Source organism: Oryza brachyantha, chromosome 3 (genome assembly GCF_000231095.2).
Source record: "Oryza brachyantha chromosome 3, ObraRS2, whole genome shotgun sequence".
NCBI classification, from domain to species: Eukaryota; Viridiplantae; Streptophyta; class Magnoliopsida; order Poales; family Poaceae; genus Oryza; species Oryza brachyantha.
The window spans coordinates 2388996-2413702 of NC_023165.2; the positions used below are offsets into that span (position 1 = coordinate 2388996).

General features: G+C 42.9%; 5 protein-coding genes across 8 annotated transcripts; 2 read left to right on the top strand and 3 right to left on the bottom strand.

The window, feature by feature from the left end:
• Window positions 1-8474, top strand: LOC102711871 (lysine-specific demethylase SE14). The gene is made up of 7 exons (XM_006650984.3): window positions 1-949; window positions 1039-1117; window positions 1194-1261; window positions 1976-2126; window positions 3811-4418; window positions 5105-5524; window positions 5912-8474. Exons 1-7 carry the CDS (start codon window positions 1-3, stop codon window positions 8137-8139), a joined length of 4503 nt encoding a protein of 1500 aa, XP_006651047.3. The 3' UTR covers window positions 8140-8474.
• Window positions 8475-8570: 96 nt separating this feature from the next.
• On the bottom strand, window positions 8571-9204 carry LOC121053849. The gene has a single exon (XM_040521851.1). It carries the CDS (start codon window positions 9127-9129, stop codon window positions 8851-8853), a length of 279 nt encoding a protein of 92 aa, XP_040377785.1. The 5' UTR covers window positions 9130-9204; the 3' UTR covers window positions 8571-8850.
• A 1680-nt stretch (window positions 9205-10884) lies between these two features.
• On the bottom strand, window positions 10885-12612 carry LOC102707472 (probable acetyltransferase NATA1-like). 4 transcript variants are annotated; one of them, XM_015835414.2, is made up of 3 exons: window positions 11759-12612; window positions 11485-11569; window positions 10885-11090 (listed from the first exon to the last, which is right to left on the bottom strand). In XM_015835414.2, exon 1 carries the CDS (start codon window positions 12505-12507, stop codon window positions 11827-11829), a length of 681 nt encoding a protein of 226 aa, XP_015690900.2. In that variant the 5' UTR covers window positions 12508-12612; the 3' UTR covers window positions 10885-11090; window positions 11485-11569; window positions 11759-11826. The 4 variants fall into 4 exon arrangements, with proteins under 4 accessions (XP_015690900.2, XP_015690899.2, XP_015690898.2 ...); XM_015835413.2 differs by having other exon boundaries at window positions 10885-11282; XM_015835412.2 differs by having other exon boundaries at window positions 11197-11569.
• A 36-nt stretch (window positions 12613-12648) lies between these two features.
• On the top strand, window positions 12649-18394 carry LOC102712152 (WD repeat-containing protein 3). Its single transcript, XM_006650985.3, has 12 exons — window positions 12649-12985; window positions 13127-13342; window positions 13420-14508; window positions 14916-15038; window positions 15829-16010; window positions 16094-16325; window positions 16440-16649; window positions 16767-16895; window positions 17254-17322; window positions 17804-17926; window positions 18010-18060; window positions 18142-18394. The coding sequence occupies exons 1-12, from the start codon at window positions 12740-12742 to the stop codon at window positions 18289-18291; spliced, it is 2820 nt and encodes a 939-aa protein (XP_006651048.2). The 5' UTR covers window positions 12649-12739; the 3' UTR covers window positions 18292-18394.
• A 1776-nt stretch (window positions 18395-20170) lies between these two features.
• On the bottom strand, window positions 20171-24334 carry LOC102707752 (cell division control protein 48 homolog E-like). The gene is made up of 9 exons (XM_006649350.3): window positions 24206-24334; window positions 23935-24097; window positions 23231-23459; window positions 22100-22866; window positions 21761-21982; window positions 21596-21667; window positions 21227-21508; window positions 20759-21118; window positions 20171-20671 (listed from the first exon to the last, which is right to left on the bottom strand). Exons 1-9 carry the CDS (start codon window positions 24241-24243, stop codon window positions 20375-20377), a joined length of 2430 nt encoding a protein of 809 aa, XP_006649413.1. The 5' UTR covers window positions 24244-24334; the 3' UTR covers window positions 20171-20374.
• Between the last annotated feature and the right edge of the window lie 373 nt (window positions 24335-24707).

Sequence of the window (24707 nt, forward strand, 5' to 3'; positions counted from 1 at the left end):
ATGGCGCCCCAGCCGCCGGCGTCGGCGGCGGCGCCGGCTGGTGCGCCGGATCCCGCCGTCCCGGCCTGGCTACGCGGCCTCCCCCGCGCGCCGGAGTACCGCCCGACGGAATCCGAGTTCGCCGACCCCATCGCCTTCCTCTCCCGCGTGGAGCGCGAGGCCGCCGCGTATGGTATCTGCAAGGTCATTCCGCCCCACCCCCGGCCCTCCCGCCGCTTCGTGTTCGCGCACCTCAACCGCTCCCTCGTCTCCTCCTGCGACGCCCCCGCTCCCACCACCTCCGACCCTGCCGGTCCTTCCTCCTCGCCGCCGGCCTCCGCCGCCGTCTTCACGACCCGCCACCAGGAGCTCGGCACCGCGCGGCGTGGCCGCCCGACGCCGCAGGTCCTGAAGCAGGTGTGGCAGAGTGGCGAGAGGTACACGCTCGATCAGTTTGAGGCCAAGTCCCGCGCCTTCTCGAAGACGCACCTCTCTGGCCTCAACGAACCGTCTGCGCTCACGGTGGAATCCCTCTTCTGGAAGGCATCGGCAGACCGCCCTATCTATATTGAGTACGCCAATGATGTCCCTGGCTCTGGTTTTGCTGCTCCTGTGCAGTTGCAACGCAAGAAGAAGCGGAAAAGAGAGAGTGCCCCAATGGACGAATGGGAGAAGAGTGCAGGCTGGAGGCTGTCAAATAGCCCATGGAACCTGCAAGCAATTGCACGGGCTCCTGGTTCCCTCACACGGTTCATGCCTGACGATGTTCCTGGGGTGACTTCTCCAATGGTTTACATTGGTATGCTGTTCAGCTGGTTTGCGTGGCATGTGGAGGATCATGATCTGCATAGTCTCAACTTCCTCCACACTGGCGCACCAAAGACGTGGTATGCAGTTCCTGGTGATCGTGCTGTTGAGCTAGAGGAAGTTATCCGTGTGCATGGCTATGGAGGCAACCCTGATCGCATTGGTACTTGTCTTGTATTGTGTTTCTTTATCGAGATGCAGTGCCCAACTGCCTGTGAGGATGACATGAGTTCTGATTGTTGATTTCTGCAGCATCACTAGCAGTGCTTGGTGAGAAAACAACATTAATGTCCCCAGAGGTCCTTATAGACAGTGGTGTGCCCTGCTGTAGGTACAAGTTCTGAAACGGTCAGCAATCAACACACCATTTGTAATTAATTTCTATGTTGACATGCATTGTGTTTCAGATTGGTGCAGTATCCTGGTGAGTTCGTGGTGACGTTCCCAAGGGCTTACCATGTTGGCTTTAGCCATGGTAGGTCAAATCATACATATTTTGATCTCAAAATACTTGTTCGATCCGTCATCATTTGCTAGTTGTTAAATTAACTGATCCTTGTATGTTCCTTTAATTTAATTTCTTTATGGTATTGTCAATTAACACAATTCTTTAGGATGCACAGTCCCTGTGGCTTCATAGATCTAGGCAGAAGGTTGTCAATGCGATAGGGCCATGGTAGCACTATATGATCAGTTATAATTGAACGCTAATGTTTTATCTTATCATGAATTGTAATTCAAAACAAGTTAGTTTGTTCCGGACAACAGATGATACTAGTGGTCAAATTAATACTCTTTGATACCTGTTTCCTGAAGCAAGATAATGCTGATACTTTTATCACTGTCTTAACTACTAAATAGTTTGGTGATTTAGATTTATTGTTAATCTTTATATTAAGTTTTTGAAGAGTGCACACTGCTTCTTACTATAACCTATTTGCGTTCATGGCTTTATGTAACACTGAGGCACCCCTGAGGATCTCACTTATATCTGAGAGTCAACCTATCTATGTGATTTGTTTACTTCTTAGAACCAAAAGAAACAATTGATAGTTACGTGGTATGTTATAGAAACTGAATATCTAATGCACTCTGCAGCCTAGCATGTTCAGGAGGTGCCTTATTATATCGTGTTGCTATAGCCTATACATGCAGTCAGCAACTCTAATGTTTATCCAATATAATACAGGCTTCAATTGTGGAGAAGCTGCAAATTTTGCAACTCCCCAATGGTTGAAGTTTGCTAAAGAGGCTGCAGTTCGAAGGGCTGTGATGAATTATCTTCCAATGCTCTCCCATCAACAGCTATTGTACCTGCTAGCAGTTTCTTTTATATCCAGGTAATTTTTCTTGTTGGAGTTTGTTTTTGCCGAGAATACTGTCCTTTTTAGTTTTTACATCTTACTAAATACCAATAGGCTGATGCAACAAAATATTACCTTTGTCCTCCAACAAGCCAAATATTACAGCTAGTGGGTAGGTTAGATGCCTGTTTAGGTCTGCACAATAGAAGGATTATGCATAACCGCAAAAACGAAGTTGTCATGGTGCTCTGGGGAGACACGACACTCCAGGGTCAACACAATGCCTAGGTGCTAGACTTAGGCCATGTTTGTTTCAGCTTAGGATTATTGCAATTTGGATTATAGAAATAATCTGAAACAAACGATTAGATTATTGTGATAGCTTATTATAATATAGAGCCTAGATTACTGTAATCCTAGATTACTGTAATCTGATAAGCTCCTCTAAGGGTGATTTTTTTTTTCATATTATTGGGTGGCTAAAGACCCACTACCCTTGGATACTTCAAAATAATTACCCACCTTGCCATTTTTTTAGATTTTCGTGCCCCTTCATCTCCCAGTCCAGATTGAATTGAGACTTAGCCTTACAAACCCACTAATCTAGGCCTCCAATAGTCTAGAAAAACAAACAGCTCATATAGCTTATAACAATCCAGCTTATGGACTCTTGCTCAATAATAATTCAGATTATAATAATCCTAAGCGGAAACAAACAAACACGGCCTTAGCTAAATCAGATTGTATTCCAAGTATGTCCAATGGAAATAGAAACTAGAAATATAGCCCCTGCCTCTACTGAGCCTCATCCCCTTAAGGTGCAATATCCCTGCTAGATGCCCCAGGGATTAGGAAATTTGCATTCACGACTCCCCTATGCTATTTTTTTAATGCAAAACAATTCTGATGTTAAATTCTATATGTTTTTTCACCTTCATATCTATATGCGTGTGTTTATATATATTTGGCAGCTTACTGTTTTATATTTTGAATCTGGCAATGGTTTAGTTATTTATAGCGTAGTGCTCTCTGAATTATTGTAGATAGTAGATGGTAGTGGAACATGGTTGAAGGTTACTTTGAGATATTTATCCGATGCAATGAGAACTCATAGAGAGGTTTTAGATGTATATTGCTGCCTTCACTCAGCATGATTTCTTCATAGTTTTCTAAGTCATCTAAACCTTCCTTCCTAGGTCCACCTCATAGTATATATTAAACTAACCATATACATGGAAATTTGAAGTTTGATAAATAACTGAAACAACAGAAGAAGCCAAAATGTCCTGAATATATACTTGATCTAGAAACAAAAGAAATGGCGGAAGTGCTGATGTATGACAATCCTAGGTACTCTGCCACTATAACAATGCCATGTTTTCTCTGGAAGCTATCACTGCACAGTTCCCGAAGAGAAGCTAACATGCAGAATGTTGGCTGACTGCTTCCATAGAAATGGCTTGCCTTTTTTTTTAAATCCATTGTTCTTTTTTTTTGAAAGCATGCATGGTCCATTTGTTGTTCGCATGATTGCCTTGTGTTTTGAAAGTTCATTGATTACTCAATTTTTTTAATATTTAAGTACACATTTGATTGTTATATTTAATCATTATCTCATCTTTTTTGTGCTATCTCATCTTTTTTGTGCCCATATTATATTAACGACACTAAATCATTTTCATAGATACTTATGAGTCTGCTGGATTCATTTTAATTTCAGGAACCCTAGAGAACTACTGACTGGAATCCGAACTTCTCGCCTAAGAGATCGTAAAAAGGAAGAAAGAGAACTGCTGGTTAAACAGGAATTCTTGCAGGATATGATTAGTGAAAATGAACTTTTATGTTCATTTCTTGAAAAGAAATCGGTCAATAATGTTGTTCTGTGGGAGCCTGACTTGCTTCCATCGCTTACTGCTCTACACCCCTGCTCATCCGCCTTAAAAGTTCATGAAAAGAAGGGTGAAGATGGCCCCAGAATTGAACCTGCCGAATCCAACTCAAAAGATAACTGCTCATCAGATGGTACTGAATATATTACTGGGACAATATCTAAAGGCTTGTCTACGGATAGCAAGCAAGCTCCCGAGGGAGAAAAACTTGATACTGATGATGATGATGACCTGCCTTTTGATTTGAGCATTGATTCTGGTTCATTGACATGTGTTGCTTGTGGGATTCTTGGCTATCCATTTATGGCCATCTTGCAACCTTCCAGAAAAGCACTGGAAGAGATTTCCCTTGTTGATAAGGAAAGATATAAAGTGAGCTGTGAAAAAGAGAATTCTTCAAATGTGCTTCCATGCTCTCCTAATGATGGTAGCTCTGGTATGCTTTTATTATCTTTGAAGCTTTTTGTGTTTCAGTTCTGTATATTTATAAATGTTTTGAAATAAAGTGAATTTGTATGATGCATGTAGATTTATTTTATCTATAGGACTTAGATATTCTTGAAGTGTCTTATCTTCTATGGCAAATAAATTAACTGCGTTCACAGCGTGAGTACTTCACATGACATCACTGCTGTTCTAATGGCCTTCAGTGATCTATATTGAGGCAGATAGTATTCTTACAAAGAACCTCAGCAACAGGGAACTATTGTCATGCACTTGAACATATATTTTATTGGAGGATCATGAGTGTTGGCTCCTCTTAGCAACATATAATAATGCACACAAGGGTATTATGATCATTTGAACTCAGCTGTAATCTAAGGCATGCAGCTAGGTTAGGTATCATATTTTATTGTACAATGTACATTGTTACCTGGTTAAAACTCAAGAGTAATATACATGACATGTGCTGCCTTAATCTTTTTCTGTTAATAAGTTAGATTCCTGAACTTTTGTCTAGGTGATCTCTTGACATTCTTATTACTAAATAAATCAGTTTCCATTAATAATCTGTACCATACTTTTTTTTGTACTTAAACATCTTCTTTGTCAACCTTAATGATCCGTTCTGTTTTATTTTATGTATAGAAACTTGACAAATGTTTCTGCCCCATGTATCAGGATGCTCACTCATCACCAGTAAATCGTCCAGCCCTGTAGAAAATGCTAACTTCAGCCATCAGAATTTGAAGCCAAATAGAAGTGACACTAGTTTGAAGGGAAAGGAATTTGATGGAACCCTAGGGAAACATAGCAGTACTTCATGTTCTTGTAGCAGTGGAGATACCATTGATCCATATGGTGACACAGAAACCCCTGAGAAGAAAATACCAAGCGATGGTCCTTTCTCAGAGTTGAGTAAACAAACAGACAGAGGTCATATTAATGTACAAGCTGTAGAAGTTAGTGATGGAACTATGCGGTGGAATACAGGCTGTACGTTTGCACGACCTCGAATCTTTTGCTTACAGCATGCCCTTGAGATTGAGGAGTTGCTTGCGAGCAAAGGTGGAGTCCATACCCTCATCATATGCCATGCAGGTACGATTGATGCTGAGTGCCGACTTCTGTTTGTCACATTCAATGTAACTGTTGGGTGGCTTGTCTTAATCCTGCACACTGGATGTGGATATTTATTTATTGTTTTCTTGACATATTTTTGTCAATCACATGTTTCTGAAAGATGAAAATGTCTTGCTAAGTCTGTTGATTGAAAATAAGAGAGATTAGCTGACAACATTATTATATGTTGTGAGGCCTTTTATTTCTTCCAAATATCTTCCTTGAAGTTTTTAAATCACGATTGAAATCAATGTAATGGTTTTAACTGCATTTATTTGATTCAGGTGTCTTGTTTTAACTGCGATTATTTGATTGTGTCCCCTGAAATTCACTGATGTATAACCTTTTGCCCTCCATTTTCTGCAGATTATGTCAAACTAAAAGCACTTGCTATATCAATAGCTGAGGAAATTGAGTTTCATTTCGACTATAAAGATGTTGCCCTAGCAAATGCTTCCAAGTCTGATTTACATCTGATTAACATTTCAATTGATGATGAGGGTTATGAGGAAGAGGGAACAGATTGGACATCACGGATGGGTCTAAACCTGAAACACTGTTCCAAGATTAGGAAAGAAACATCAGGGAGTCAAAAGCAACCTCCTTTATCGTTTTGGGGACTATTTTCCAAGCCATCACCCATTTCAGTTGTTCCAAATTTGAAATGGCTCTGCAGGAAAGCGCGGACTCCATATAAGGTCGTTGGTTATACTTCCAGCCCTGATGTTGTGGCAGCTCCAGACAAGGTTAAGCCTGCAGTTACAAAATCTCCGATAGACACTGCTGATAATGCTCATGAGAATGTCAAAAGTGAGCAAACTTTGCAAAAAGTTTGTGTCCTGAAAGAAACCAGTGATGTAGCTGATATGAGCTGCTGCCCCAAGGAGAATGATCAAGATGGACATTCTCTTATTAACATCCCTATTGCTGTCGCTGAATATCCTATGATGCATCAAGTTTGTGAGGGTCCGGTTAGTGTGAGCTCATTTGATGACCCTATCTGTTCATTTGATTCCCAGGGTGCACCCACAACTGCTGCAGTGTCAGCTGCCAAACCTACCAGAGAACAATGTGATGTTGAATCAACTGAGTTGACTAGTTCCAGTAATCCTGTTCAACAGTTCCTTGACAATGAACTTACAGTTGAGAGAAGCAGCATGAACTTGGTAAGCAATCATGAGTACTTGGAATCTGACAATGCAACTTCAGTGTGCAAAGAGGAACAGCTGCAAGTTCAAGAAGATCAGGAGGCCATGGAACCTTGCAATAATCCCATCACAGATTTGGTCCGTCCATGCCTGACAGAAGGCATAACTTTTGCAGGAGAATTACATGGTGGGGCAGCATCATCAACCCTTGAAAATGAGGATAGCTGTGGTAATACATCTTACCATTCTGACACTGTATTGAAAGATAGCAAATCTGATACAGATGGTCAACCTGAAACATGTGCTGGTAGTGCTGTTCTTGTCACACCAAAGTCGAGCTGTGATCAGATGATCTCTAGTGGTGACAGAAGTTGCAGTCTGATCGTGGACTTCCCTGTATCCTCTGATGCTGCCGTTTCAAGTGAAAAGCTGTCTATGGCTCATGGTTTGATGAGCACTCAGGCAGTCCGTAATTCGAAGGCACCGCTACGCTCATTAAATCCAGAACAGGCTGAGGCCAGTTTGACTGATCTTAAGGCCGCTAAGGTCAATTGCATTCATGCCACACAATTACCTCATGAATGTCCAAGTAGTGAATTCATTATTTCAGAAGGCACACAAAAATCAGCTTCAGTGACTGCAATCTCTGGACAAAATGAAACATCCATGCATAGAGAGTCAAACTCATTTGATATTTTACTTGGAGTTCTAGCCAATGAATCTAAGGTTGCTTCTGGAAAAGATGAGATTGGCAAAGCTTCCTTGACATTGATGACACTGGCTAGCAATGACCACTCCGCAGATGATGTAACACAGGGCAAAGTTATCATTGATCGGTCACGTGACTTCTGCGCATCAGACATAGTGTCTAGAAGCATTGGAAGTTCAAATAGAACAAATATCATATTCTATACAAGACGCAAACTCAAACGAAAGAACAGATCAAAGTCAAACATTAATAGTTTGCAAAGCATTGGGAGCTATGTCCGTTCACCGTGTGAAAGCTTGAGGCCAAGGACTAGACCTGCAATTGTTGAAGACATGGAAAATGAAACAAAAAGTGTAGAAGCTTCAGTTGCAAAGAAGAGGAAGAGGACAAAATTAGAATCATTTCGGTGCGAGATTGAGTTTTGTGATATGACATTTGAGACTAAAGCCGAACTTCGCGCTCACCAGCGCAATATATGCACCGATGAGTCTTGTGGCAAGCGCTTCAGCTCACACAAATACTTGAAGCGGCATCAATGTGTACACAGAGATGAGAGGCCATTCAAATGCCCCTGGGATGGCTGTCCTATGACTTTCAAGTGGTTGTGGGCTCAAACTGAGCATATCAGAGTCCATACAGGAGAGCGACCATATAAGTGCGCGGCTCCTGACTGTGGTCAGAGTTTTAGATATGTCTCAGACTACAGTCGCCATAGAAAGAAGTTCAATCATTATTGATAGGTTCCACTTTTCATGTTACTGATTACAGCTGAGGGCAAAAGCACTAGCTGTTTGCGTTGGGGCGATGTTTGTTGTACCAGACCACGTATTTAACCACCTGACATCTGATAGGCGTAGTGTTTATTCCTTCGTTAACATTGTGTTTAGTGTAGAGACTAGAAATAGTTGGGGGTTGAGGCTTACCCCCTGATGCATCAACGTAGATTTGCATAAGCTGATCTCTCCCATTGACATGGGATCATTCATTCTTTCTACAGTCCATAAAGTTTATGAGAAACAGAAAATCGTATGATTTCAAGATCATCCTGGGTAACTTCCAAGTATCATTTGAATATGTTGATGTCACATGTTTCGCGAGCAGACTGACGTGTGATGAATCTATGTTGTAATACTGTTCAATCTAGGTCCAGAGCCTTTTGTTACTCGGGGTGAGAACTCGCATGAAGAATGAGTTGGAAGCAAAATTCAGTGTTTGTAATTAATGAAGAATAAAACAGAGCCACAAAAATTCCTCGGGAAAATTTACCGATAGCTATTGATGCAATAATATTCTAGCTTCTACCAAAGAGTAGAAGGTATAACTACACACTGAAGCCTGGGTTAATTAACAGCAACGACTAAAACTTGAAGACGGAGAAAACACTATTTATGGAGTTTGCGCTTTTCGCCTCTGGCATCGAGAATTCGAGATGCTACTGCTCCATTCGTCTATTGCTCGGCGGACGGCGTCTTGCTGCAGTCGTCGTCCTTGGCGCCTCCCAAGAGGCTGCCTACATTGGGCTCGCCGAACATGGCGATGCCCTGGCGAGTCCGGAGGGCGGCGTACTCGCCGGCGGCGCGGACCTTGTTCTTGAGACAGACCCAGTGGTCCCCCGCCGGCGCGTCCTTGAATTGCCGGAGAAGGTCCTTGGATCTCTCCTTGAACGTCGCCTCCTCCCCCACCGTCCTCCGGTAGCACGCCATCGCCGCCGCCGCCTTCTCCTCCATCAAACTCTCGCCGAAAAACGAAAAACTTTCGATCTCTCTCTGACTGGAGAAAAAACAGGGGATGTGTTCTTGCGCTGTTGCTATTGCTATTACGATTTGGGATAGGTGGCGTCGTTTGCATTTATAGAAAGAACTGTGTTTTTCTTGAGAAGAAAGCTGAGCGACAGCCGTGGAGAGAAAGAAGAACCTCGGTGGTGAGGCTTGGAGTAGGCGAGAAGAAAGAAAGCGAGATGTGCAGCTCCCGCCCGTTTTAGCAGGAAAGGGCCTCCACCGCCCGGACACAATTACCGAATCATCATCTTTGGGTTACCGAAAGGGCATGATCAACGGTGGTAGAGTCTATTTTAGAGTTTATCTTAAGTCACGTAAGCAATAATAGTCTATTTTATAATGATACGTATAAAACTATAATTATATGTGGTTTTTTCATTAATACATATTTTTTTATTACGTTAGTTTTTTTATACACTCTCATGCAAGAAAGTTTCCTTAAATGCTAAGAGTTGACTCTAAGTCGTTGTCATGCATAATAATAATTTTTCTCTCTCATTTTCTCTCATTTTCACGTCACCAAATTTGTTTACGTGACGATGGTTTACGTGACAATTGAGAGAGTCAGCTAATAAACACCCATATACATGTTCTTATACACACGTACCCTTATCCTTATAAACACATTTCGTAACACCGCCATAGCGGAAGCAGGATCGACTCGGACTCGGACACCGATTCCGATTTCCACACGAGTTCGCGCGCGCATTGTATATTCAGAAGTTGTCGCTGATGAGACTTGAGAGCTTAAGCAATTCATTCGCAAAGCGCACTCTCTTCGATCCATCTCTGAGGGCATTGCACTTGCTGATCCGATTCCGCGCCAAGCGCACCGCCGCCGTAGCTAGCTTGATTAACCAGCTTCTCCGCTGTTCTTTCGCGCCGCCGGCGGCCGACACCATCGTCATGGCGTCCTCCTCCCCGTACGCTCCGCATCTGACGAGGTGGCGCGTGGCGGCGGGGGGCGTCGTGCTCGACTGCGTCGAGTACGAGGGGAAGCCGCTGTTCTTGCCGCCCGAGGAGGACACGCGCGAGCGCCTGGAGATCGCCGGGGAGGTGTTCCCGCTGATGGACGAGACGATGGTGCCGGTGCTCGATGACGTCTGCGGCGGCGTCAAGGCGGCGCGGTGCGTGGAGTACAGCGACGACGACGATGATGGGGCGGTGCTGCTGCTGACGGTGACGGAGGGGAAGAGGAAGGAGGTGGCGGAGGTCGACCCGCGCGACGGCGAGGTGCGGGTGGTTGGCTGCGGCGGCTACTACGACGGCGAGAGCGGCACGGTGCAGCATGTGGTGGACGTGCAGGGCGAGCGGGAGGCGTACATGCTGCTCGTCTCCGTGCGCGAGGAGCTCGGCCGCATCGTCCGCATCAAGAGGCTCAACTGATTCTATATCACGCAGGAAAAGAAACTAACAGCGGCCATAGATTTTAGCAATGTGTGTGTGTATGGATCGATTTTTGTAAATTGTAATCCTTATTGGTGTGAAATTTGTATTTAATTCCTGGGTCCTGAACAACTAACAAGAGAAATGCTAGTTCAAATTAACTTCCAACTGCATACTGAAAACGCTGTACTAGTTGCAATGACATGCTTCTTACTACTACTTACTAGAGACTAGAGAGACGGACCCGAAAATTCATAGTATATTGAGTGAATATTTGATAGAACCCATGCAAGAGTATATGATTTTTCTAGTATATGCTCTGTACATTATAGAGTGTTGTTGCAAAAAAAAAAAAAATTGCTGATGACTTTTACATACACCTTATGCTGCCATCAATTGGATATTGAAGTGTTGCAACCAATCTGACTTCTTTTTTTTCTTTTTTTGATGAGACCAATCTGACTTCTTGATGGAACATGGAACAAGAACAAACAGCTTGCATCGAGGCCTTACGCAATATACCTCTGATTCAATCATTCAGGCAATACAATTCATCAAACAGAGGTCGATGGCTGTGATCCAGTAAATGAATAAGCTAATCGAGCTAGCACGATAGTATTATATACTCACCACAGTTTGCAGAAAGAGCTCGCTTCAGAAACTCAAACTGGAAAGAAATTACATGTTCCTAGAAACAATGTAGATTCCAGTTCGTTCTTGTAAAAAAGTTCAACAATTCTCAGGAGTTGTTACATATACGCAGTTATTAATCAAAATACATGTTATGGTTAGATGATATGAAAAAAATGTAGGAAGTAGTAGGTCAGTAGCATGTAGCACTTATATTTTTGTTCATCTTTAAACTACACTACATTACCCAGCTAAGGAATTCATAACCCATTAGAGCATTTACTGTACCTTTTCAGTTTTTCGATTTTGCATTCCCGGTGGACGCATCAATGATTCAGGAGACAAATGAACATGAATTAGAATTGATCCATGGCTGAGGATGAGAAACATGAGTGCATGATCAGTGTGGTTCAATGCAGGATTTGATACTAAAACAGAGAATGAGAAACATGAGTGCAAACGACATCACATTAATTCATCACAATGAAGAACTGATCAAGTAAATCATTGTCAAGAAATACATCACCACAAGGAGCAGAGCAGTGGAATCAAAATCCAGTACCTTTATTACTAATCACTCACAGACTGCAGACTGGACAACCAAGAAGCAACCTTTCCATCCATGCCGATCTATTCCGCCGCCGCCTTGCCGCTCTCCTCCTGGCCCCCCTTGTACTTGTCGAGTGCAGCGCCGGTGAGCCGGCAGATGCGCCACTGCGGGAGCACCTCTGCTCCCATCCCTTCGTAGAAGTCGATGGCGTTCTTGTTCCAGTCCAGCACGCACCACTCGACGCGCCCCATCCCGAGCTCGGCCGCCTTGCCGGCCACGGCGGACAGCATCATCCGGCCGAGCCCGCGGCGGCGCCACGGCGCGCGGACGAAGATGTCCTCCACGTACAGCCCGGGCTTGGAGAGGAAGGTGGAGTAGTTGGGGAAGCAGATCACGAACCCTGCGGTGACGCGCCCGCCGCCGCGCGGGGAGGCGAAGGCGGCGGCCTCCGGGTCGGCGAGCGGGGACGCGGAGAGGTCGAGGCGGCAGGAGCCGATGGTGGAGTCGGCCGAGGCGGGGAGCGGGGACGGGGAGAGGTCGAGGATGAGGGCGGTGAACGAGGTGAGGGGAGGGCGCGGTGGCGAGGGGAAGAGCGTGGAGGTGAGGAGCTCGTGGGTGGCGGCGAAGAGGTCGGTGAGGAGCTCGAACTCCGCCATCTGGTGGATGAGGGCGTGGATGTGGGGAACGTCGCTTGCGTCGGCCAGGCGGAGCTCCGCCCACACCTCGCCGGAGAAGGCGGTGGAGTTGGCCGGCGTCGTCATCTCGGTGCGGCAGAAACGATAGGGAGCGACGAGATGTGGCGGCTTGCAAATGGAGGAGAGCTTTCTTCTTCTTCTTCTTCTTCTTTTTTTTTTCCTTTTCTTTTTTAATTAGTTTTTTTTCTTGCTATTAGGGCGTGTTTTTAAACCTCTTGACCCAGGTCGCGCGCCGCCATAAACCCTAACCACCCGAGCGACACACCTCGCGCCTACGCCGGCGGCGGGCAGGGGCGCCATGGTGAAGGCCTACCTCCGGTACGAGCCGGCGCTCGCCTTCGGCGTGGTCGCGTCCCCGGAGTCCAACGTCGTCTACGACCCCTCCGGCCGCCTCCTCCTCGCCGCGGCCCTCGACCGCTTCGCCGCCTGGGACCTCAAGCGCGGCCTCCCCTCCCTCTCGTTCGCCACGACCTCCCCCTCCCCTTCCCTCGCCGTCTCCTGCCTCGCCACCTTCCCCTCCGCCGCACCCGCCACCGGATCCTCGGTATCATTGACACTTCCCTTCCCTTCCCTTGCCTTGCCTTGCCTTGCCTTCCAGTTCCCCTTCTGCACCTAATTTCTCCTCTTTTGCTGCTTCCCGCATTTTGAGTTGGTTTCATTTGTGCGCTGTGTTGGTTTGCTTCAGATTGCGAGCGGCCACGCCGATGGGAGTATCCGGCTGTGGGACGCCGAGACCGGCTCCTGCGAGGCGGCCCTCCATGGCCACCGCTCTGCGGCCTCCGCCCTCCTCTTCGGCCCCTCTGGCGCCGTACTTGCCTCTGGCAGCAAGGACTGCGACATCATCCTCTGGGACGTCGTTGCACAGGCCGGCCTTTTCAGACTCCGTGGCCACCGTGATCAGGTAGGGTACAGTTCGTTTCTATGGCTTCATTGGGTAGCAAAGTTCAGTCATGCTAATCTGGTGATTACTCGTTGTAGGTGACGGGTTTGGTGTTTCTGGATTCAGGCAAGAAGCTAGTGAGCTGCTCCAAGGACAAGTTCATCCGCGTCTGGGACCTTGACACCCAGCACTGCCTTCAGATTGTTGGTGGCCATCGCAGTGAAATATGGTCGATAGATGTGGATCCCAGTGAGAGGTTTTTGGTGTCTGGTTCAGCCGATCAAGAGCTGCGGGTGTTTACAGTCCGGAAATCAGCTGAGGGTGAAGATTGGAGCAAGTGGGATATGCTGAAGCTATTTGGTGAGATTCCGAGACAGAGCAAGGAAAGGGTGGCAACCATTAGGTTTAATAAGAATGGTAACCTTGTGGCATGCCAGGTAGCTGGGAAGATAGTGGATGTTTATAGGGTTCTTGATGAAACAGAGGCTTTACGGAAGGCCAAGAGGAGGATGCACAGAAAGAAGGAGAAAGCTTTGGCCAAATCTGCTGTTGCCGAAGAGAATGGAACTGTTATAGACCCTTTGTCAGCTCAAGATTGGCAGAATCCCACTCCTGTTGTCACTGATGTATTTAAGCTTCTCCATGTTTTGCGGTCTAACAAGAAAATTTGCTCGGTTGCATTTTCTCCTAACAATCCACCAAAAGGCTGCTTTGCCACCTTGTCTTTGTCTCTGAACAATAACATGCTTGAGACATACTCAGTCGATAATGAGAATGTGTCAAAGATGTACTCCATTGAGATGCATGGACACCGTTCTGATATTAGGAGTCTTGCGCTTAACTCAGATGACAGCCTCCTGATGTCAACAAGTCACAATGCTGTTAAGATTTGGAATCCTAGTACTGGGGACTGTCTTCGGACAATTGACTCTGATTATGGATTGTGCAGTGCATTTGTTCCTGGTAATCGGTATGCCCTTGTTGGCACAAAGAGTGGTACTTTGGAGATTATAGATATTAATAGTGGAAGCTCTATTGAGGTTATAGAAGCTCATGCTGGTTCCATACGATCAGTTGTACTCATTGCAGACGAGGATGGAACTATTGGTGCACGGGGTTTTGTTACTGGGAGTGCTGATCATGATGTCAAGTTTTGGGAATACCAATTGATGCAGAAATCTGATGCTGTGAGTCTTCTGTAATCTCTTTGCATTGTCTGTTCCCCCATGATTCTAAAAAGTCTGATTTCCTGATCATGTCTCATTATTGACCTGCCAAGAAGTGGCACATCTCTTTGACATCCTTATACTTTATTTTGCTTGCAAGTTAGTTAAACCAGTTCTCCGCGTGAAGACATGTCTTTGCTAAATTCCTAATTAAACTTGCCAATATATCGCAACATTATCCTTTTCTTCTGTTTCCTATGAATTCAAACAACTGAAAGGCACATAACTTCTAGGTCAAAGAATTTCTTATGTTTCACTGTTGTTGAATAGCCTGTTCTTGTCTGTATCAAATTTCAGTGTTACTCTTATAAGCATCGTTAATTTTATCTGCTTAGGTTTTTCAAATATTTTTTTCCCTTTTGTTCCAGGATTCTAAACAGCTGAGTGTAACGAATGTGAGAACCTTGAAAATGAATGACGATGTCCTTGCAGTAACAATCAGTCCAACTGGGAAGCATATTGCTGTTGCTCTCTTGGACAGCACAGTCAAGGTTTGTCATGCACACTTGCTATAGTTGCGGTTTTGAACTTATCTAAAAAAAGTACTATTTTTTATTGGGGACCCATATAAGACAGGAATATGCAGCCTTTTATTACTCCCTCCCTCTAGAAATTTAAGGACATATAGAGTTTGAAGTTTGTGAATATAAGTGCATCTCCACATACCTCCTCATCTCAACCAATCAGAACCATTCCTTACCTTAATTTTGCCAAACAACACTAGATTTTCTTAATTTCTTATATTATTATTATTATTGAATGGAGGGAGTATGGTTTATGTATTCTGTGTATTATGAGTGGATTTTATGAATCAATGCCCACATGATTCTTAATTTGCTTCTCCATAAAATCTTTACTGTTTAGAGAAAGCCTCTGCAAATAGCTATAAGAAAGAATGTAGGAAAGTAAATCGGCCATGTTAATTGTTTTTGGATTCAGAGTGCTGCTTTTCTGTTTCTTCAAGCTAGTTTCTGCTCCTCGCGCTGTTGCTTCCCTGTAAGTGCTTGTAACCGGTTCTTTTTGCATTAATATTGATCTGAGCAAAGCTACTATTATTAACATTGTCGTGTAAGCTCTTGTAGTCCTGTTACTCAAATTTTCTTGATATCCATGAGATGCCAGTTGGCATCCTGCACAATCTTGTGAGAACTCATACTCAACTTTTCTTGATATCTATGGGAACCAGTTGGCACCTTGCAACCTGGAAATAGAGAAGGAATCCAGAATTAAGTTTCTGGTTTCATTGATTTCCTCTAATATACTGTGCTGCGTGTTTTGCAGGTCTTCTATATGGACTCACTGAAGTTTTTTCTTTCCCTCTATGGACACAAGCTTCCAGTTCTCTGCATGGATATATCATCCGATGGAGCTCTCATAGTTACTGGCTCTGCGGACAAAAATTTGAAAATTTGGGGTATGGATTTTGGTGACTGCCATAAGTCCATTTTTGCCCATGCTGACAGGTTATTTCTCGCTCTTCTGTTTCCTTTTGTTGATGTCTGTTATCACAACCCTTACACCTTTTTCTCTCGTGTTCAATTTGCAGTGTGATGGATGTTAAATTTGTTTATAAAACACACTATATGTTTAGTGTTGGGAAAGACCGCACTGTGAAGTACTGGGATGCTGATAAATTCGAGTTATTATTAACACTGGAAGGACACCATGCTGAAGTTTGGTGTCTTGCCATCAGTAGCCGTGGTGATTTTGTTGTAACAGGTTCTCATGATCGCTCTATTCGGCGTTGGGATCGTACCGAAGAACAGCTCTTCATTGAGGTATGCGATTATTGTGTTGATTTAATGAAGTTCTGTTGTTGAATGTTGCTTAGATTTTCTGTCCTCTCAGAGATTTGTCTTTTCTAGCTCTGAAACCCATAAAAATAAATGCAGGAAGAGCAAGAGAAAAGATTGGAGGAAACCTTTGAGGCTGATTTGGATAGTACCGTGGATCATAGATATGGGCAGAAAGATGGTGCTCCAGATGAGGGTTCTGTAGGTGTTCCTGGTAGGAAAACAAAAGAGACTGTTACTGCTGCGGATGCAATTATTGATGCACTTGACACTGCTGAGGAAGAAGTAAAACGACTTCACCAGCACAAGGTAGTAAATCTAAAAACATAATGTCAACACACCCCTGTTGCTACTTGATACTATAATTTTAATGATGACTCGCCATGTGGAATATTTACTTTCAGTTGTTCACTTCTATTTTTTTAGGAAGAAGAAAATAATGGGAGAGGAGCACAATTTCAACCCAATGTTATAATGCAAGGGCAGTCACCATCGGATTATGTTCTGAATGTAGTTTCAAATGTCCGTGCAAATGACTTGGAACAGGCTCTCCTTGTAAGTTTTTTTCATCATCTTCTCTATCGGCCTAAGTAATTCCTTTAGTTTGCCCTGTATTTCTCACGTAGTTGCTTTCAAGACCATAAGTCATTATCCTTCATGACTTTTATGCTTCGAGAAAGCATCTTTCTTATGTGTACTCTTGTTGAAATTGAAATTTATCCCATATCAGTTGAATTGTCACATTTACAATCCAGACAAGCAATCATGAATCATAGTTCAATTTGGCATTGTCAATTGAATCCATAGAGATATTATCAAGCTTATTCATTGTGTTAATCATCATATTTAAACAGATTTATCCATGTATGATCATTCACTATCTGATTACATATTTGTGTTGTCACTGGAACAGTCATTGCCGTTCTCGGATGCACTGAAGCTCATGTCTTACTTAAAGGAGTGGTCTCTGGTTCCTTTGAAGGTTAAAAGACTGTACTGCTTTGTTCTTTATGCTGTAATATGTCATCAAATGCAATTATCTGTTAACTTTTTAAATATCCAATTCTATCATGTCTGCCTTGAATATGCCGTTGTAGTTCTTTTGGCTGCATGTTTTCCAGTATCATCGGTCAGATATCACTTTCTTTATTAAGGGTAAAATCACACCATTCCACATCACACAATACTTCATACTCTTAACTCTCTCATGAAGTTCAATTTGTGGTGAATCCTGGAAATGACATAATCTGTGTAGTGCATAATGACTAGGTTTGCACTGCTTCATGAAGATCATTTAACTTATTGCTTTCTTTCAACGGTTAGAGTTATGTAGCTCGTTGGTAATTTCCTGGGCTCCATTGATCGATTGCAGTTCCACGCACTTGTCACAAAATGTTTATATTGTCCTATCTGATCTTATACCCTCGTTTCCACGAATCCCGATTGATTGTAGTATGCTGCAGGTTGAGCTTGTTTGTAGGGTTTGCCTAGTGCTGCTTCAAACACACCACAACCAACTAACTGCCACACCATCTGCAAGATCGATGCTTACAGAACTGAAAGATATTCTTTACAATAGAGTAAAGGTAACTTTTGGTATTTTCTGTATTATAAATAGACACAATATCTTTGCAGCAACCTAGCTGTTTATGCGATTTTCATCTTTTAGGAATGCAAGGATGCTATAGGTTTCAACCTTGCTGCAATGGATCATATAAAAGTAAGATTCTACCTTTTCCATCGAAGAGTCACACTACTAGGTCTTTGCTGTTAACTGACATTTTCGGTATCCCTCTTCTAGGAATTGTTGGCCATGAGATCGGATGCCCCCTTCCGAGATGCAAGAGCGAAACTGTTGGAGATCAGGCAGGAGCAATCGAGACGCTCAGATAGGTCAGTTGGGACCGAAAAAAGGAAAAGGAAGAAGCAGAAAACATCCGGTGAGAGCTGAGCCTTGGGCGAGGCATAGTAGGCCTTCTTTTAGCCTAATACCCAACTATATATCGACGTGCTCGTATTCAGTCTACATGAGCACGACAGAATTTTGACCTACTGTGTTCTTTTTGTTTTTCGTCGATGAAAGTTGAAAGATAAGAAAAATATCTGATTTTTTATGCCTATTTAATAGTATAAACAATGAATTAACTACTACTACCTCCGTTTAATAACTATATTTGTGGATTTCCGTGTGTAACATTTAACATTGGACTGTTCGACTTATTTAAAAAATTTATGGTTTTCTAAATAGTGAAACATAAAGTATTATTTATGTTTTATCGTCTAATAATAATAAAAATGCTAATCATAATTTTTTTAAATAAGAAGACGATCAAAAGTGCAAAAGTGGGACATAGAGCATAAAATTATGATAAACTTCTATATGATTTTTAAAAAAATACAAAATTTAGCATTTCGGGAAGCAAGCATGTTAAAGCTGATAATAATCTAGCCAAAAATGGCAGTGAGTGTAAAATCGATCGAAATGTGCATTGCGGGTTCACCGTGTCTCAGTGATATTTCTCTGACTCTTGAGTATTGAGGGATGAACAGGGAGTAACGGGGTAGAATCACGGTACAAGAAGTCTTGATGAGATGGAGAGCATTGGCGTCTGTTAGCTAAACAAAGTCATATTTCTAGGTTATTTACGTATATAGGTCGTGTTCTCCTCTTTTTTACCTACCCTAATATTCTCTCGTTTTCTGCGCACATACTTCCCAAACAGTTTGACAGTGTATTTTTTTGTTTTTTTAACCTATAATATAAGCTATAACTATTTTTTCTTTGTTACATAATACAAGGTGTGCATGTAAACATGTATTAATTCGTATATATCTTTTTGTCTAAATTTGATTTATTTTTTAATTCTTTGTTATCAAAACGTCCAACCGTGTTACACATATACATAGTTTTCAGCGGTTTACTACACCCTTATGTTGTGGGCCGAAGGGGCATAAAACATTAGGTTTTGGGGGCAATGTTCAAATACTTGTGTTGTTCTATTATTATATGACATTATTATATATATGATATATTTAGTGTATGTTTATATAGAAATGTAAAGAGATTACATTTATTATGCTAAGAGATTATGCAGATAATCATTCTCATCTTTTTCTTCTCTTATATAAGCCTGAACTTAAGCATATATGCTAAAATTTGAACTTTGAACCATAATTTAGAGTTAATTTTATAGTTTATCGATCAAAGTTTATTTTTCAGCATTGGTGTGTAGTTTCAATTTTGGCCTTACTTAAATTTATATGTCATATATACAAAACATATATATTGATATATAGATAAATGTAAGCAAATCCAAAAATTCTTATAATATAGAACGGATGGAGTATATCATAACAAAACATGTATAAAATTTTTATTTAAAAATAATTTTTATTTACAAATATGCCACATTTATTTTGCTCTTTGCAAGCATTCTGCCTACGGCCCACCATGTCAGAGGGACGTAGGACAAGAAACAATTCGATCATCTCATTTTTACAACTGCTTGTAAGTAAAAAATTTAAATTCTAGAACTTAACTTTTGTAATTGATTTTATATTTTTTTTATCATAGCTTATGCTACGATATTCACTTTAAAATTTAAATTTTAGATCTTAACTTTGTAATTGATCTTATATTTTTTTTATCACAGCTTATGTTACAATATTCACTTTCAAATCAATATGGATATCAAAGTTTTATCCATATTATTTTTCACTTGGAAATAAACTTTTCCGCATTTTGGGCCGGAGCCAGCTTTCAGAAACTTTTCCGCATTTTGAGCCGGAGCCACCTTTCAGAATCCCAAATCTATCGATGCTCATCCACAACAAATCCATTGGTCCATATACAGATATACTCATACTCGTTCACGATACAGTGAAATTCGGTTTCCAGTAACTCTCAGCTCTCAAGATATTAACTTAAGAATCAGTACACTGTTTGCCCGTATCTTACATATTACAAGTTTAGCAAAGCGAAATAAACATACTTAACGAAAGCAGCACGGAAGTTAATTGCACGGAGTAAGGATCTAACTATATAGATCATCATCGTCAGCTGCAGCAGCAGCGGATGCGAATGGGTCGGCAGCAGCGCCTGCGCCGGACGCTGGCTGGTCAGCGAACCTAAACTCGGTACCAAACCCACGAGACTGCTGGAGAGTCTGGGCGAAGGCTTGGTACTTGCGGATGTCGGCATCGCTCACACTCCGGCGAGCATACTTCATCGACTCCTCGAAGTGAGCTGCCTTGATCTCAGCAATGTCATCAACCTCGTCCTCCTCCATGGCTTCAGGGTTGTCCTTCCTCCGCCTCTCCCTCTCGATGTCCTGAAAATTTAAGCCACCGTTAGCACGCAAGTATAAAGCCAGAAGCGTGTGACTAGAGTTAAATAGTACCCAAGGAATTTATGTTACCTTTTCAATGTTCTCTCTGATGGCATATTTGCACGCACGCTGGCAGATTTCTGTAATATCTGCACCACTGAACCCCTGGGTGTATTTGGCAAGGGCATTCAGGTCAACATCCTTGGCCACAGGTGACTTCCTGAGGCAGGCTTTGAAGATCTGCAGCCTAGATTGCTCATCAGGAAGAGGAATGTAGATCAGCTGATCAAGACGCCCTGGCCTGAGCAAGGCAGGGTCAATGATATCTGGCCTGTTAGTAGCACCAATAATGAAAACAGTTTTCTTTGCGTTCATGCCATCCATCTCAGTCAACAGCTGGTTCAGCACTCTATCAGCAGCACCACCAGCATCACCAACACTGCTTCCTCTCTGAAATATATATGGTTTAAAGTTGTCAGCAATAGTGATTATCATGAAAAACTATGGTACTCGCTAGTTTAATATGCATGGTGGAATGCTTTCACAGGAGATACTAACCTGGGTAGCAATTGAGTCAAGCTCATCAAAGAAGAGGACACAAGGAGCTGACTGCCTAGCCTTGTCAAAGATCTCACGCACATTGGCCTCACTCTCACCAAACCACATGGTAAGCAGCTCAGGTCCCTTGACGCTAATGAAGTTAGCTTGGCACTCGTTAGCAATTGCCTTGGCCAACAAAGTCTTACCACAGCCAGGAGGTCCATAGAACAGAACACCTTTGGACGGAGACATGCCAAACTTCTCAAATTTCTCTGGATGCTCAACTGGATATTGGACAGTCTGCAAGGTATTGAAAATATGTTAATAAGCTACAAGAACCACAAATAAGAACTCAAAAGTGGATATGAACAAAAAAGAGCAAAGTACCTCCTGCAGCTCCCGTTTAACATTCTCCAGTCCACCAATGTCTTCCCAAGAGACATTTGGAACTTCAACGACCTGAATTTGAAAGGGAACCTAGCACGTAAGCCTCGGAAACAAAAGGGAATAGATCCTGGTAATGTGCAAATTGATCATGCTACAAATACTCACAGTTTCACGGAGAGCAGATGGGTTGCTTGTCCCTAGTGCAGTCTTGAAGTGGTCATTTGTAACAGCCATTGAGTTCAGTATCTCAGCATCTATGGTCTCATCCTCGAGATCTATAATATCCATCTTCTCACGGATGCATTGGAGAGCAGCCTCAGTGCAAAGAGCAGCAAGATCAGCACCCACATACCCATGAGTGTCTTTGGCAATGAGTTCCAGGTCAACCTGCAAACACAATGACAACATTTTTTAATAAAATGCAACCAATAAAAGATTAACTGGGAGGATGATATAGTAAAATATATATACGCTATGTCAAGAATATTAGTAGCAACAACTCACATCTTCAGCCAGCTTCATGTTTTTAGTGTGAATCCGAAGAACCTCAAGCCGCCCAACTTCATCAGGAACACCAATGTCAATCTCCCGGTCGAACCTACCAAACCTCCTGAGAGCAGGATCAATACTGTTTGGCCTGTTTGTAGCACCCATGACAATGACATGGGAACGAGCTTTGAGACCATCCATAAGAGTCAACAGCTGTGAAACAATACGCCTCTCAACTTCTCCATGGGTCTTTTCTCTCTTTGGGGCTATGGAATCAATCTCATCAATGAAAATGATTGATGGCGCATTCTTCTCAGCTTCTTCAAATGCCTTCCTGAGATTGCTCTCACTTTCTCCTGCCAGCTTGGACATAATCTCGGGGCCATTAATCAAAAAGAAGAAAGCACCTGTTTCATTAGCTACAGCTCTAGCAATGAGGGTCTTGCCAGAGCCAGGGGGTCCATACAGCAGTATGCCCTTTGGAGGCTTCACACCAATAGACTTGAACAGTTGGGGATGGCGCAATGGGAGCTCAACAAGTTCTCTGATTTGGGCCATCTGCTTTCTGACTCCACCAACATCATCGTAACCAACTTCATCAAGCCTTTCCTCATCCTCCCTCTTAATAGGCTCACCATCACAGAATATCTCTGTATCAGGTGCAACAATGCAGTACTCTGCAGGGTCAGTCTCTATAACTTTGAATTCAACACTTCTCATTCCACCCCTAACAAGGAAAAGGTCTCCTTTCCTCAAAGGACGATATGCTTCAAGGAAGTATGCTGAGAAGTTCAAAAAAAGAGTATCAGTCGAGAGCAGGATGTAAGAAGGCAGACACTAGCCAGTTTCAAGAGAACTGTTAAACACATCAAGGTGTCATATTTACCAATATTAGCAACAAGCCAGTTAATGTACAGCATAACAGTTCATGAAAATTAGTAGTATTCACATATGGACAACTCAGTATTGAACATCAGTGCCCACAAAATCAAATCTTCCTTCAACATAGAATAAGTATCAAACAAACAGGTTTGCAAGTATGACATGGCTAGTGATGTTTTAGAACATGGAAGCAAAGCTCTAAATCTCTATCCAGAGGCTTCCATAAGAGAAAATCAAAATATATAAGTGATAAATAAATCTTACGTTTCAGGAAGGCATCAAACAAATTTCCAGTGATGCCCTCAACCGTATCATCAATTGGAAGTATGTGCACCCGTTTGCCGTATTTGACATCTGGGCATTGATGAACAGAAACAACATCACCAAGTCGCACCCTCAGGTTCTTCCTGACAACCTTGTTCATTCTGATCTTCGGCTCCTCACATGTGTCATCCGCAAGCACAATGCAGATAGTGTCTTTTCTCTTCTTACCCTGTGATGCAGTGAACCAGAATGTCAGCAGCAAATAATCAAGTGACAATATTTATCTTACAAAGAAAACCATAATCCCAACCTAATGGCATTTATAGAACTACATAAGTATCATTGTGAAGTTAAGGTTAACTGTAATAACCACGACATAATTACGGGTTGGTTGTAAGCTCCAATCAAATTACATCACTGATCATAGCATAATTACAGTAACAACCTAGACTAAGGAATATGAAGAAACCTTAGAAGAAAACAATAAACCTCACTAATAACTTACTCATATCCCCTACGGACCAGTAGAAACGTCCAAACATAGTCCTAAACGTTCAAAATCCTCAGTTACTTTTTCTTGCATATTCACAATTCAGAGTTCCTAATTTCCAGGACAAGTACCAACAAATCAACATTCAACATCCTCAGTCCAAGGTAATTGAAGCATAAACAGAAAGAATTTCACAGTTAAAAAGTCCCCAAACCTTGAGTAGCACAGTGTCGCCGCGGAAAAGCTGGAGCTTCTCCATGGTGTCGGAGTGCATCCCGATGACGGAGTTATCATCGTTGGTGGCCTCGTCGACCACCAGCCTGTTCGGCGACTTCTTCCGCTCGAGGATCGCCGTCGAATAATCCTTCTTCCCCTTCCTGCTCACAACACCGGCCCCAACAAAAAAAAATCCACCCCCAAACAGGTTGAATAAACCCATCACCGACCAGATCGAGAAAGGAGCCTAGATCGGGAGGGGAACTTACGGATCGGAGGAGGAGGAGGGCTCTCCGGGGCTCGCCATGGGAGTCTCGGCGGATTCGAGAGGTCTCGGTTCTAGGTTTTCGCGGGGGGACGCTCCCGGGTTGTTGAGAGCAGTGGCGGTGTCGGGTGGAGTAGTGTTTTGCTGTGGGGAAGACGAGGGGATTAGTTATCTTTAAAATAGCTTCTTTCTTGCCGAAGGGGTTTGGGATTCTCTCCCTCCGCGGGTTGGGGCGGGCTCGGATCCGGAGTGTCTATGACTATATGACATATGTGGGGGCCCACGAGCCCGTGGCCGAGTTGGGTCCTGGCGGGCAGTCGGATGGGCCGAGCGGACTACGAGAGGTTACCCATTTTTAGCCTAACGTCACGTGGAATATTTAGACACTAATTTGAAATATTAAATATAGATTAATAAAAAAACTAATTTTATAAGTAAAAGCTAATATGTGAGTTGAATTTTTTGAGCTTAATTAATCCATAATTAGCAAATATTTACTTAGCATC

Excerpts from the sequence above, each read along its gene's own strand:
- LOC102707752 (XM_006649350.3), bottom strand. The coding sequence starts at position 24,243 with ATGGCGAGCCCCGGAGAGCCCTCCTCCTCCTCCGATCC. Across the intron at positions 23,460-23,934 it reads GCGACACTGTGCTACTCAAG|GGTAAGAAGAGAAAAGACAC; the intron begins GTTTGGGGACTT and ends ACTGCATCACAG. Across the intron at positions 21,509-21,595 it reads TTAAACGGGAGCTGCAGGAG|ACTGTCCAATATCCAGTTGA; the intron begins GTACTTTGCTCT and ends AATACCTTGCAG.
- LOC121053849 (XM_040521851.1), bottom strand. The coding sequence starts at position 9,129 with ATGGAGGAGAAGGCGGCGGCGGCGATGGCGTGCTACCGGAGGACGGTG.
- LOC102712152 (XM_006650985.3), top strand. The coding sequence starts at position 12,740 with ATGGTGAAGGCCTACCTCCGGTACGAGCCGGCGCTCGCCTTCGGCGTG. Across the intron at positions 16,650-16,766 it reads AACGACTTCACCAGCACAAG|GAAGAAGAAAATAATGGGAG; the intron begins GTAGTAAATCTA and ends CTATTTTTTTAG. Across the intron at positions 17,927-18,009 it reads TTCTTTACAATAGAGTAAAG|GAATGCAAGGATGCTATAGG; the intron begins GTAACTTTTGGT and ends TTCATCTTTTAG.
- LOC102711871 (XM_006650984.3), top strand. The coding sequence starts at position 1 with ATGGCGCCCCAGCCGCCGGCGTCGGCGGCGGCGCCGGCTGGTGCGCCG. Across the intron at positions 4,419-5,104 it reads TCCTAATGATGGTAGCTCTG|GATGCTCACTCATCACCAGT; the intron begins GTATGCTTTTAT and ends CCCATGTATCAG. Across the intron at positions 5,525-5,911 it reads CCTCATCATATGCCATGCAG|ATTATGTCAAACTAAAAGCA; the intron begins GTACGATTGATG and ends CATTTTCTGCAG.
- LOC102707472 (XM_015835414.2), bottom strand. The coding sequence starts at position 12,507 with ATGACGACGCCGGCCAACTCCACCGCCTTCTCCGGCGAGGTGTGGGCG.